This window comes from Micromys minutus (genome assembly GCF_963924665.1).
Source record: "Micromys minutus genome assembly, chromosome: 14".
NCBI classification, from domain to species: domain Eukaryota; kingdom Metazoa; phylum Chordata; class Mammalia; order Rodentia; family Muridae; genus Micromys; species Micromys minutus.
The window spans coordinates 34969195-34983092 of record NC_137983.1 but is presented as its reverse complement, the minus strand read 5'-3'; the positions used below and the strand labels follow the sequence as shown (position 1 = coordinate 34983092).

The 13898-nt window shown below is 41.6% G+C and overlaps 1 protein-coding gene across 1 annotated transcript in view; it reads right to left on the bottom strand.

Moving 5' to 3' along the window:
• Positions 1-3348: 3348 nt before the first annotated feature.
• TNKS (tankyrase) overlaps positions 3349-13898 on the bottom strand; it is a gene marked incomplete at its 5' end in the record, with an annotated part of 126149 nt that continues 115599 nt past the window's right edge. Inside the window, 5 exons of the mRNA XM_080928761.1 lie at positions 3349-4876; positions 8173-8329; positions 11908-12094; positions 12394-12499; positions 13590-13664. Of these exons, the coding sequence (XP_080784887.1) occupies positions 4790-4876; positions 8173-8329; positions 11908-12094; positions 12394-12499; positions 13590-13664 (612 nt within the window). The 3' untranslated portion in view covers positions 3349-4789. The remainder of the gene's footprint in view (positions 4877-8172; positions 8330-11907; positions 12095-12393; positions 12500-13589; positions 13665-13898) is intronic.

The window sequence follows — 13898 nt, the reverse complement described above, 5'->3', positions numbered from 1 at the left end:
TGTTTTAAATAGAAACCCACCAAGTAGGCTGGTTAAGTTCCTTGATGCCCTCTTTTAGAAATAAGTAGAAGGCAAGGGGAGAAAAAAAAAAGTCTTCCATTCCATTCTAGGTGAAAGTTTATAAAGACCAGAAAATTTACATGCTGTGAGCCTCCTTGTGATCAAACTGCTAAGACTATCAGGTTTAGAAAAACTACACAGGAAACAAAAACCTAGGAGATTCAGTCAAAATCTGAATTTCAGATAAGTTAATGAACATTTTAAAAATTGCACAGATATGTCAAATATGAAATATACTTGAGCTAGAAAACTGCCTGAAATTCAAATCTAACTGGGCATCTTGTATTTTGTCTGACAAGCCTACATGAACAAATGCAAATTAAAAATTAAAAAAAGGGTGGAGTTGGAACCCCTGCCACTGGTGGGTCACACAGTGATTGGAAACAAAAACACTAACAACAAACCAAAGGTCCACTACACTGGTTATTTACACACACTGACGTTACAGTAAGAAAGGTACAATTACAACTGCAAATTGTTGCCAGGAACAGTCTAGATTTTCTCAAAGCTGGTTTTGTAAGTTATTGAGAAACCTTGTCAATCAAAGTACCTTTTTAGTTTTGTAGGTATTAAGGACAAATATTACTACTACAAAGATGAGCTTAGAACACGGAGGGGGCAGAAGCAGGCATCACACACATGAGTTTCAGGGTTCTGTGTATGAATAGTTTACTATGCTGCATGGTCACCTTCTCAGTCTATGCTACTAACTTGAAAAACTTCAGTTTCTTCCTCTCTTTTACTGTGGTGTTTTCAGTTTTTCTTCCTGCATACTGGAAGAGTCAGGGGTGCTCCATCACCAAAGTGAGCTAACAAAAGACATTCAGGGCCACCTGAGGATAGCAAGAGAACTCTGAAAAATGAGGAAAAACTGAAAGAACAGTGGAGAGAAGACTGGAAGTGTGTGTGTGTTGGGGGGGTGAAGGGGGATAGCTGTCTCTGTGGAGCAAGTGTCTCTATGGGGTGAGTGTCACCTCAATTTTGCAGTACTCTGGCAGAAGTGTAAAACTGGCCACGCCCCTGAACATACTGGATTTTACAGAGGATATAAAATCTTCAGCTTGTTGTAGTATTATACTTTAAAATGATTAGAAAACAACTTCTACACAGTATCACATACTATGAATCCCACACACAAGATCACAGATTTGAAATTCCCACTAGTGTTACTCCAAATCAGATGATTTGGAGGCTGAAGAACTTTTTGTGAGAGAATGTCTACATCAACTCCACTAAATGGGCCAATATTACTTATAAAATATACCTCATAAAACACAATTACCAGGTATGAGATAAACAGACATGCCCACTCACCGATAAGTTTCAAATATTAAGTGGATTCAAGTTTCACTGCTAGAATAGAAAAGTTAAAAAGTTCCTGCCACAGATAAGGCTTTTCAAACAGGAGAAACATAATTGTCTATTAACTGCAGAATGCTTAAGTTGGCTGAAGAAGCTTCATATTTTTAGGGCTGTATTTTTTAAGTAATTTTTTCGTGTTTAGATGTAGCCAGCAATTGTTTGAATATCACTTTCACAACTACCCTATTTCTATGTCACTGCCTTAGCATCGAAGACCATGAAAACATCCACTTTAGTGCCTTTCTTGAATATTTGCTCGTAGCTCTATGCAAGGTGATCATCAGCCCAACATAAACACAGTGAGAAGGCTGGCACACGAGAGTCTGGTGCATGGGTACAGGGACAGGACAGAGAGATGTGCTTAAAATACACTTGTTTCCAAGGCCATGGATAAGAATTCAAAGAGCGAATGTTTAAAGGGGAGAGGGAACAATGGAAATCCACTGTAGAAGAGAGAAACCGAGACAATTTCCTGCATTCAAATGCGGTTTTCTAGCCTCAGCCAAATGCTAACCATATAGGACAGTAGGAAGTAGTGTGCACTCATTTGCTTGCCACACTCAAGTACTTCTCTATACTCCAAATGCCCTTCACTATCCCAACAGCAAAGAGCGTGGAGCCCAGAGGAGCCCAGGCTGTATCAGTGTTGTTACTTCACCTAGGCTGCTCAGAGTTCTAACGCTAGGACGGGAAAGCAGGGCTCGAGTCCAGAGCGTCCTGCCACGATGTGTTTGCACAGCACTGAAGCACTGGATTCCATGCTAGCATTTGTTAGCCAATTGGCAGAATCTTTTGAGCAGAAAGGACTAAATCCAGTTCCATTTGATATAAAATAAGGACCCCTGAATTCCTATATAAGACTTGGGATGGAGAGGAAAACGGTGACTGGGGCAAGCACAGGTCTTCTAAGATTAGGTTAGCAATTTGGGGAGAAGCAAAGGTATAGGCAGATGTGCCCAGAGTACTTAATTTATGCCTGAGTTAAGTATTCAATCTGGCCAAACCTGGTAAACTGGCACTGTCGGGTCCCTGGGAAAGAAGGGCAAGGAGGCACCTGCCTTCTCTCTGCAGCTCTGCCGGGAAGCCGAGGAGTCCCAAACCCGCCAGTACTTCTAGATACCGCACATACAAGAAATTAAAGATTCCAGCTGAGTTCAAGCTTTTCTATTCGATCTTGCTGTACAATCACCTTTCTGTCAACTCGAATACACTCACGATGCCTTTGGCTTTCAAGTTCTGAAAATATTTATTAGCTCTGTGGACCATTAAATTTTTTTTTTCTTCCAGGACTGATTCTTTTTAAACAGCTCATTTATGTGCATTTTGTCATAGGTGAGTCACTATGAGGCCACTAGCACTGCAGACGGCTTCCTTACACAGTGTCTTTACTCAGCTCACAACATGAGATACAAGCTCTGATGGTGTCTCCTCAAGGTAAGGTTTGTTTGTTTGATGGAGGTGATGAGAGGCTCCTGCTTTAGTCAGGTCTAAAGCTCTCCACATCTACACTACAGTAACTCCTTACTAAATCAAAGCCACAGCTCTGTTCAGCATTTTAAACTAATTCAGGTCAGGCCAAATCACATATACATTACAGCTACTGAAACTACACAGATGCCAATTTCTTCAACCCTTTGTTAACAGAAGGAAAAAAGAAGGAAGGAGAAGAGCTCCTGAGCCAACATCAAACGGAAGCTTTACATGGTTCTCTAGTTGCTATTAATACGCAGCCAAAACCACAAGCACCTAGCTCAGGTCACTGAAACTAACAGAAATAAAAACGGAGGCTAACTCTTGACTTCATATTGAAGAACCCATTCAAGATATAACTAAATTATTCACACTAGACCAAATGCCTAGTCATAGCACTGGGCTCGAGCTAACGAAAATTTAATAAATAAAAAAGAGAAATGTGTATTTCAAGAACCAGGGAAACGAAGGTGGTCACAGTTTAATATGCTTGTGTTAAAAAAAAAAAAAGAAAGTAAAAAATCGTTCTCAGCCTTCCAATTGAAATGGTTGTGTCATATCGTTCCCCTCTGTTTAAATGACTTCTGCTTCAGAGCTGAGAAGAACCTAAATAAAGTAATGCACTCAGTTCCGTACTCAGTTAAGGTCCACAGGGAGTGCTGTTGAACGCACTTGGTGAAGGCATCACAAGCAGCGCCTTTCACAACCGTTCCTCTCTCAGCGGCATCTACAAAATCGGTCAAACTGCCTTTGGTTTTAACTTTTGTTCTCTTTGTCTAACTATATTAACAACTTTGAAGAAATGGTTCAAAATTGAGAAAAGGGATCTTTCTAAACTATTGACACATACTACTCAAAATAAAGGCCAGATCAGGAGTAAACAGAACATCCTTGCATGTGTGCACATTTATTGTGTAGGGTTTGAATCCTGGCTTTCTAACCTAAGAGAGAGGAGAGAGAAATCTGGAACCCTGGCAAAGTGAACCAGTTCCCCGACTTTGGAAATAAAGGTAACATCAGGGAGACTCTGGTGGTCCAGAGAGTGAAGCGTTTGTTGACACATCCCTGGGTCCACGGCTGCCCCTCCCAGCTCTCTAGCCATTCTGCCACAGAAGCAAAGCTCTAACTGCCTCCATTAAAACTTTCCCAGATGCTCTTTTGACATCTGTAGCTTGGTCCTGAGAACCCTGCAGACTGCAAAGAGCAAATGGTCCACCAGGCTATGACTTTTAAGGTCAACGAAATATTTGTGCCCTTCCTTTTAAGATGGGGCAGTTTATAAAAGGAAACTACATAATGCTGCTTTTCCTTTATGTTCAGAAGAAGCAGAGAAACGGAATCTAACAGGGACATGGGAACAGTGTCTTGCTTGGCCAGAAGCTTCAGCTGCATCTCTAATGATTTTAGTCAGTGTGACTCTGTGCAAATATCCCAGGAAGACTCTGGCTCATTTTCAAAGTAACAATAATGACAACAAGAAGCATCAACAAATATGTTTGGCAACAATAAAAAATGAGCCCATCACATGTGTCTGTAATACATGTGCTAAACACAATGAAGAAAATGTAGTGTATGAACCAAGGACATGTAAGCCAGCATATTCTCTTTTCCCATCTCTACATCTTGAGCAAAGCATCTTGCTTCAGAAATGGGTAACTGCAATGAAAGCGGCCTGAGACATGTTCAAGGCCGCCTGGTAGCCATTTCCTCAAAGGGACAGGGACAGGCGAGTGTGCTCGGGACTCACTCGGCACCGTCACTCCAGCGATGCTTTATAAAAGACAAACAGCTTATTTCTTGGCTGTTGGGACTTAGAGAATATTGAGTTTTTGTCGGAAGCAATCCACTGTAGTCCAGTTGCAGGTCTGAATCACTCTGGCCTTTCCTGGGGCAATCACTAGGTCTTCTGCTCTGCCGCTGTTGCAGTCTGGGAAGGGGCTTCCGGCTTCATGATCTGGTAGGTGATGAGATATTCTGGATATGCCTGGAACAATCAAAAAAGCAAGCAACTCATTCCCTTGAAGGTGCAGGACTTAAGTCTTACTCAGGGTTCAGGCTAGACAGAGATAACATGTGGAAGCCCACCAGCTATAAAGCCATCTCTATAGTACTTCTGCTTTTGCTTACCTTCTGCTCTGTGGGGAAGGAAGCTAGCACCCTGCTCTCACGAACCACTGTCTACCAGCAGCACGACACAGCCTGAGCCTCAGCTCTGTCAATGCTCTCTGCTCCTTCTTTGCTAGAGAGCCATGAACCATTAAGAGGAAAACATCAGCCTCTTTCCTCTTCACCTTACATAGTAGTCAAGAAGCTTATCAACTCAAGTAATAGTTCTGCTGTGGAGAGCTCAAACTGAATCACAGGAAATGCTGTAACCCCACACTCTAGTGTCTAGAACAAAGTAGGATGTTTGTTTCTTTGCGACAGGATCTCATGTAGGCTAATTTGCTCTCAAACTTGCTCCATAGCTAAGGTTTGTCTTCCGGCTCCGCCTCCCAAGTGCTGAAAGCCACCACACCTGGCTAGAGGTGATCTTGCCAACCAACAACCACCTCTACTGAGAGATAATGGTGCAGATTTAGGCTTGCATTCGATGTCAGTCTTCATCACTGTCTCCACTCTCCTGCTGATGGTGAGACAGATTGGTTCTGGCATCATTACACTTCTTGATGGGGAGTGGCAAAGGGAAGTTGCTACCAGAGGAAGCTGACACAGAACTTAAAAGCAGGGTGTGAAAAAAGCCTTAAGTTTGTGGACTACACATGAATTCTTCAACCCCAAAGAATGACAAAGTAGACCCAGCATTTCAGAATGGGCATGGCTGAAGAATAATATTCCTTAATTGGGCAAAGGGTTTGGAGCCCCAAAGAATTTATGCACTATTCACAACAGATACAGAGATTATTAAAGGTATTATTAATAATAATAAAGGTGTTTGACATTTAAAGTGAATAAAAATGCAAGTGTTGGGTTTATCAATTTTTTTCTTTGTAAATTAGCACACCTCTATTATGTCATGGGTTTCCTCAGTTATAAATGGGAACAGCAATACTGGCAGTTGTTTTTGTTTTTCTTTCTTTGGTGAGAACTAAGTACGAAGGTTTTGGAATAGGACTGGTATAGTAAGAATAGTGTTGGGTACTATAACATTATTGTCATTATTGTTCATTAGACTAGTGCCTCTTAATAGGTATCAGGGCTTGAAAACCAAAATATATAAATATGCTTTAAAAAGTTCTGTCTACAGACATGTAAGCAGCATCACCATTCACCATAAACTTTTCATAGTCCAGCGCCCTCTGGTCTGAATCTAAAGCACCAGTGGTTTCCATCAGTAATCGACCAAACTGAAATGATCAGGGCCAACAATCTCTCTGGACTCCGTAATCTGAAGGCACAGTCAGCTGCTCTGTTAGCTCTCTGTAAATCACACTACTTAGCTAAATGGCTTGAAGGCAGCACTTTAATTCTTAATATTAAAATAAGCTGTTGCAGATACTTCTTTATTAGTGGAGAAATAAATACTGCTTAGATGGTTTAATTGTTGGGGAAGTTATTTATTCAGCAGTATAGGTTTACGGCCTCTACCATGTGTAAGATACTACGGTGTGAAGCAGAGCCCTTGTTATCAGGTTGCAGACCATCTGTCTGGGATCTGCACAAGACAAGAGACATTTAAGACTGTCCGGTGGCACATGCTACACATTAAAGCTGAGAGGGTTAGCTGCTGCTGCTGCCCCACTGAAGCTGCCGACCTCCATACTTAGTGTGACAGCTTGCTTTACTTACAAAGGGGTACCAGGAACCTGGATTTTTGGTAGCATGTTTATAAGGCTCCTGACACATGTCTATTTTAGTCACACAGATTCTCCTGACAGTTTAAAGCTAATCAGGTCACAATCAAAGCCAATTTTCCTCAGAAGATATCAGTTTCAGGGCATCTTTCAATCCTACGGTCTCTTGTATGCCTCCCGGAGTCTGCTCTCCAGCCTGTGATGCTCCTAGTGAGTGATGTAAACTGGGATTAGCTGGTCAAGGCATGCCCTTCTTCCCTCACTGCCTCTTGTCCTTGTAGCTTTGCAACAAGCCTGCAATTATTCCTATGGAAACTACCCTCTAAACTCACGGTGTATCTTCTCCAGCTAACCTTTACCATGATAGTTTGCAGGAGTTTTTCCAGCTGTAGCACCACCCCACTTCTATTTATGATATTCTACCAGGAAGTTCTCTTTGCCACTCATTCACCAGTAAAGAGTACCCACACTCCTCCCCTCCCCAAACTTAGTACTGCATTTATTTTGGTATGCAACTTTCTCAGACTGGCTAGAGAAGCTCCCTCAATGGCTCTTAGGTCTTCATGCTATATTTTCCTTCTTGAGCACACCATTATTTTCTGGTATAGCAAGCTATTTTCTTTTTCCTTCTTTCTTTTTTTAACCTCTTCTGTTCCAACGCTGGTTCCTTCTAGCCAGTAATGGTTTGAGGGATTGGTCTCTAGCTTTTCATTGCTACTGGGATGTTTTTGCTTTTAGCAGAATAACCTAACAAAACACATATATGTACATATAGGCATCTATATATCTATTGATATATTTGTTAGAAACTATGAATTCCTATGAATACAACTTCAGTACATTCACAGATTTAAAAAAAAAAAAAAAAACCTTTCTGCCATTCCATATGATATGCCCTTCCTCTATAGTAAGAACAATAGTTCCCAAGAGTTAATATATTTATGCATTTACATATCTGCTCAACTCCGTAATAAACTTAATGGAGCTTTGTTGCTTCACCCGCACTACCACAACATACAAACTACTGAAGAGGAGTTCAAGTTATCTGCACTTCTTTGCAACTATATATTCTTACTTTGCCCATGACAGTACACACACAAAAATTATTTTTATACATTATCTATTTGTAGTTACTTTCTCATTTTTCTTCTACTTCAGGTTAGCTATGACTTTCAGGTAAGGTTAGAAAATTAACTTTTGCATTCAGATAAAATGGGTGACATTTAGTGTTGGAGTTGTCTCTCTATATACACATTTCCATTACTATCCCCCCAATTTCATTTTGAATTCCCAAGAAGATGACAGAATTAAATAAGCTGTTGCCTTCTGACTCTCAAGGATGTAGAGCTATGATCAGAATAATAAGGATTCCACAGGTCCAGAGGCATGTTGTGCCTGCAACTGTAGATATTGTCTTAAAAATGGCTTTTGCTTTCCTATGAATGTGTTTAGTGACTTGTTCATGCTGATTTGATGAACAACATACCTGTTCCCCTCTGTAGATGACATACTCAGCATACGCCAGTCCATTGACGCTTGGTCTACCGATAACTGAGTGATGTCCTGGAGGTGCATGGGCCATTTTCATGGTGCTGAATTGCAGAAAAGACTTTCCAAGAGTCACTCTACAGAAAAGCATTTGTCTAAAGGGAGAATAAAGACAAGTAAGTTCAAAACATTTTAAATCATATTTTTTTTTTAAATTAATATTTATTTATTTACTTCCCAAATGCAGACCCTCTCCAGTTTCCCCTCACAGAATTCATCCCAACACTTTAAATTTTAAAATGTAACTGTTAGGTTTATTAGCTTTATAGAAAATTTCATAGAATGCAAGCTAATGAATATGCTACTTTCAAGTCTGTGTGTAGTAATGGGATAAAATATGATTACTATTTAGCAAGTATCAGGCTCAATATCAAGTCAGATCAACAGTTTAAGGCAGCTTTGGAGTAGCATAGGACTCTGGCATAGAAAATGCCTGCTGTGAACTGTGCCAAGCGCAAAAAGACACACTGCTGAAAACTGAGCTTTCCCAATGGACTCGGAAGGAAGGAAGGAAGGAAGGAAGGAAGGAAGGAAGGAAGGAAGGAAGGAAGGAAGGAATTAGATGGAACAGTATTTGAGATCAACACTGTGACTGTGTGTTTGTGTGAGTGTGGCATGCTCAGAGGGAAGAGCACAGCCTCACATGTTGGCTTTGCCTTCTACCTTGTTAGAGACATTTCTTTATGACTCTGCCCGTGTGTAACAGACTGGCTGGCCTGAGCGCTCCCAGGGACTCTGGGAGAGGTTTTGGCTCACAAACCACTCCCACTCATGCTATGCACCTGCTTTTACACTGATTAAGGGGATTCAAACTTAGGTCATCATGCTTGTGTGGCAAATGTGATTACCCTAAGCCATCTCTCCACATTACACTTGACTCATCATGGGTGAACAGTAAAAACTGGGTTGACAGTAATAAGAAAAGTGGACCAGAAAAAAAATATTTAAATATATGACTGAAAATCAAATACCTAGCTGAAACTGAGGCAGACATGCCTCTTTTGGTTTTGTTTTAGTTTTGATTTTCTGTGTGACCCTGGCTGTCCTGGAACTCACTCTGTAGATCACCCTGGCCTCAAAGTCACAGAGATTCACCTGCCTCTGCCTTCTGAGTGTTAGAATTAAAGGTGTGTGCCATCAAGTCTAGCTGACAGCTGGCTTTCTAAATATAATTTTACTAGATTAAAGCCACATATTCATTTACACAGCTGCTTCTGCACTCCAAGGGCAGAAGTCTCTAACAAGGATACATGGTTACAGAGCCCAAGGTAATTATTATCCAATCCTTTAAAAATGGCAACCCTTAAACACTACACATTTTAGCTATTTAGTACAATTAGTCATGGTGTTAAGTACAATTAGTCACATTGTTAAATATAAACAGTTTGTAGTAATGGAGTATGATCTTTGTGTTACTACTGAGTCCTGCCTAGCTGGCTTTTTTATTGGGACATCACTGGTGATCTTTTGGAATGAAGGCTTGTTACCTATTGTGTTTTCTTGGAGGTCTTATAGGAAAAAAAGGTGTCACTCTACATTATGAAGACACTTTATTTATTTTAAAGCTTTAATTTTATATTGTATGACTGTTCTGCCTACATGTATGTATGTGCCTGGTACCCAGAAAGGCCAGGAGGAAGAGTTAGATCCTGAATATGTACCTGAAGTTACAGATGGATGTATCCCACCATGGGAATGCTGGAACTAAACCCAGGCTGCTTGCAAGAGCAACAAGTGCTCTTACCTGCAGAGCCATCTCTGCAGCCCCCAAAGACCAGTAAGTAGATTTTGTCACTGTTCATCTGTTATACGATACTTGACCTGACAGGCCTGGGCCTCCTGTTTTCTGCTTTCAGGAGCAAACCTGGTCTGCAGGACTTACTGAATCAGCCCATGAGGAAGCAAGTGAGCAGGTGCTGATGCTGGCTGCTTCCTACTTTTGGTATTTTGCAGATGCAACAGCTAAGAAACACAGGGCTGAGTGCATGGGGAGCAAATGCTGGCAAATGCAGGTCGGAGCCAACAGAAATTCACTCCTTTCCTCCACTGGAACACCCCTGCTCTAACTCAGCATTTTCTACAGTTCCTCTGAAGGCACGTCATGCACCTGTTAATGGAGCCGTGGCCAGCTTGCTCCCCGTGCTCATCTCTGAGTGCTTTGCCTCCTTCCTCTTCCCAGGGACAACCCTTGCCAATGGCATGCCAGCTGCATGCTTTTGCTCAGGCTCCATTTTCTAGGAGATTCTGGCTAGGACATAAACTTGTGTTTAATTTTACTGAGCACCCATTAATCCTCAGTAGGTTCACTTTATTGTTCATCTTAGGTTTACTCTGTCTCCATGGGAGGCATGCTGATCCTTAGGAATTTCTCTGTTTGTAACCACAGAGCTCTAAGTGGAGAACAGTTTCCTTCTGAGCATATGGCATCCATCTTAGAATTATGGATGAGCAGTCTAAAGAATAATGCACCTGCAGATAAATTCACAGGCATTAGTTTTAAGAAATTTCAAGATTATGTTTTAAGGTATTACGGAACCGTCAGATACCTTACTCACATAACTTATGAAAGCACTTTAAGCTTGGTCAACGCCCATGGCTGGTGAGGGCTGCCCCCACCCCCACCCTGTGGAGGAGGTGTACTAATATTGCTTTGATAAATGGACATGGCAGTACTGCTCTCAATCTTAGAGAAGCTTTGTGTAGGAGGCAGCAATCAAGGCAGCATTAAGCTGGTCAGAGTCCTAAGAGTAAGCAACTGCGTGTGCTCCATCCTAAATGGACATTGCCATCAACCTTTCCCAAGGCTCAGGGAACACTATGGAGGATGGGATGGAAAGAACAAAAGAGCAGAAGGATGGGGGAGAGATGTGACATGCTGCCTGAGGGCAACATGGTCACTGCAGACATACAGTCACAGCAGTGATGGTGGCCTGCACTGGGTCAAGCCCATCTACCCAGCAAAGATGGGATCATGAGGCTGCACCTCAAGCGGAGGAGCTCCTAGCAACTGAGGGCTGTTGGGAGAGAAAGTTTATTCTTCTTTGGGGGTGCAGGTATGGAAAGTCAGCCACTTTCAGTTGGAACCCCACACTCATGCACATTCGAGTATCTCAAATGAGAGAATCACCAAAACTCACCAGGACATGAAGGGGGTGCACAGCACTGGCAGGGTTAGGGGTAAGCATGTAGGTTGGATGTGGGTTGGATACAGCGTGTACATGTATGACTGCCAAAGACTCAGTGCAAAGAACTGTACTACATCCCAATCTCCCCGTTCTCCAGTGGGGAAGGAGAAAAACACCACCTTCTTACTCGCTGCCATGTTATCTTCTCCAGCTCCTCAGTTACAAAGTCCTACTTTAAAAAGCTGTTATCAGTTTGCTACTAATTCCCAAGCTGATATTCTAAAGCTGGGCTTTCCAAGGGGAATGATTACACTTACAAAAACAAGGCACACCACTAGCTGCATCTGCAGTGAGACTTGAGCCTAGTCTCCTATCTTGACCTTGTACGCTCCGGAGTGATGGTGGCTGGAAGGGTTCTGTTCTCCAGTGAGCACTCAGAAGGGCACACATGTGCTGGTCTGGACCACTGGGACCAGCACCATAGTCACTGTTGTAGGGCAACAGTTAGTTGAGGGTGGCAACCATTCCAGTCAAGGCAGGACGCTCACCTGTGACATATATAACAAGAGCGGTCTTTGTGGGTGGGACAGCCTGTTCCTCCTCCAATTCCATAAACATACTGATTGCTTTTTGAAGAGTTTTCGGCAAAGTAAATTCCAGCTCCAAACATCCCTCCGATGTATGCATGTCGCTCATCAAACCCTTTATGAATAATTGCATTAATAAAAGGAGAACCTAAAAATATAAAGGTGGAAATGTTAGCTTTTCAACACTTAGCCATTTACTATTTTCACTAAATACAGTTATGTTCACAAAGAAAAACAAAAACCAAAAAAACCACAGGTGGCTCAACTTGAAACTTGAGTTCACAAGCAAGTTTAGAAAGTCATTTGCGTGGAGCATGCTCTGGGGAAGCCTGTGCTAACATGCAATGCATCAGGAAACTAAGCATTATTTCAAGTCATTCGAACACAACGTTACGAGCGGGTCCCACTGTTTTCCCCACTTGGAGCTGCCCACGAACACGCACTCACCATGGAACAGCATGCGCTCATTGTGATGGTTGTGGTTTTCCTCAGACACCTCCTTCTGTCTGTGACAGAATCGCTCCCTCAGCTTCTTGTTCACAACCTTCTGAATCTTCATAAAGGATGAAAAAATACTGTTATTAATTAAATGTACATTTCAATTTAAAATGACAAGCATTTTTTCCCTTTGGTGGTATCAATTTTGTTTGTTTTTTTTTTTTTTTTTTTTGATTGACACAGTATCTGAAGTCACCATATCAGAAGAATTTAGTTAATATACTAGTGATTGACTTATTTAGTATCTCCTTGCTGTTTTCTGTGTGCCCATTAATGTGAAGCCAGAACCAACACTGAGAATCTTGCTGTTATTCTCCACCTTGTGTGAGACCGGTTCCAGTTCCTCATGGAGCCCAGGTTTACCGCTGGCTAGCCTAACTGATGATCAGTGAGGCTTTAGGATCCCCCTACCTTCACGTCTCAGCGTTGAGATAATGGTGCACACCACTCCTGCCTGGGCTTTACATGAATGCTGGGGACTCTAACTCAGCTCCCTAGAGTTTGTGTAGCATGCACTTTATCCACTAAGCCCAACCAATCAACCAACCAACCAACCAACCAACCGTTCATAGCTTATTTTGATATACCAGTGTATGTGCTCACTTCAGCAGCACATATACGAAAAATTGTATAATTTTTATTATAATTCCTGTAAGGATTAAACCAGTTTTCAGCAGATGTAGTCAATCTTCATGATAACCTCTGAAAAATCAGGGAATGGCAACATAACTTTTTCCTGTGAGTTAAGAGATAAATGAATTCTGATCTCATCAATGACTAGTAGAATGACAATCTAGGCCTTTAATAAATGCTACTTTCAAATGATTTAAAATGAAGTTATTCCTGTTGAGGGTCCAAATCTGAGGATGCAATGTGTGGGACAACCGTGACGCCCACCCCAGCTGCCTTTATAAAGCAGCCTTCTGCTTGGGGCTTTGCTGTTTTCACAGTGTTGTAGTTTCTGGCCCAGGATGGTCTTGAGGGTTAGAGGTTGTAGTGAAGAGAACAGCATTTGATTTTAGAACAAGTATCGGCCACAATTTAATTTTTTTTCTTCCAAAATTCCTACAGTTCATTTAATTATCTAGATTATTTTTGTGTTAGCTTTGCAATCTGACTTTCACCAAAAAAATGTGCAAACTTACTCGAATGACATTGTATCTGTTGAAGATGCCACCAGCATTCCCACCATCTCTGTGCTCTCGAATAGTACTCTGCATCTGCAGAACAAAGGGAGACAGTTAACTCCATGAGAGTCAGCACCGAGTATTCCTTCTGCTATCTCTAGATAATAGTTCTCCCATCTGTCTCCCTGGTGAGTTTGAATCTCAATCAGGAGTTCACTACAAAATGATCAACAAATTTAATGAGTATTTGTGGTGAAAAAATAGTCATAAATATTAATGAAAGCACTTTCTGATACAAATTTTGGAGGATATTTTTTGTAAGCACAA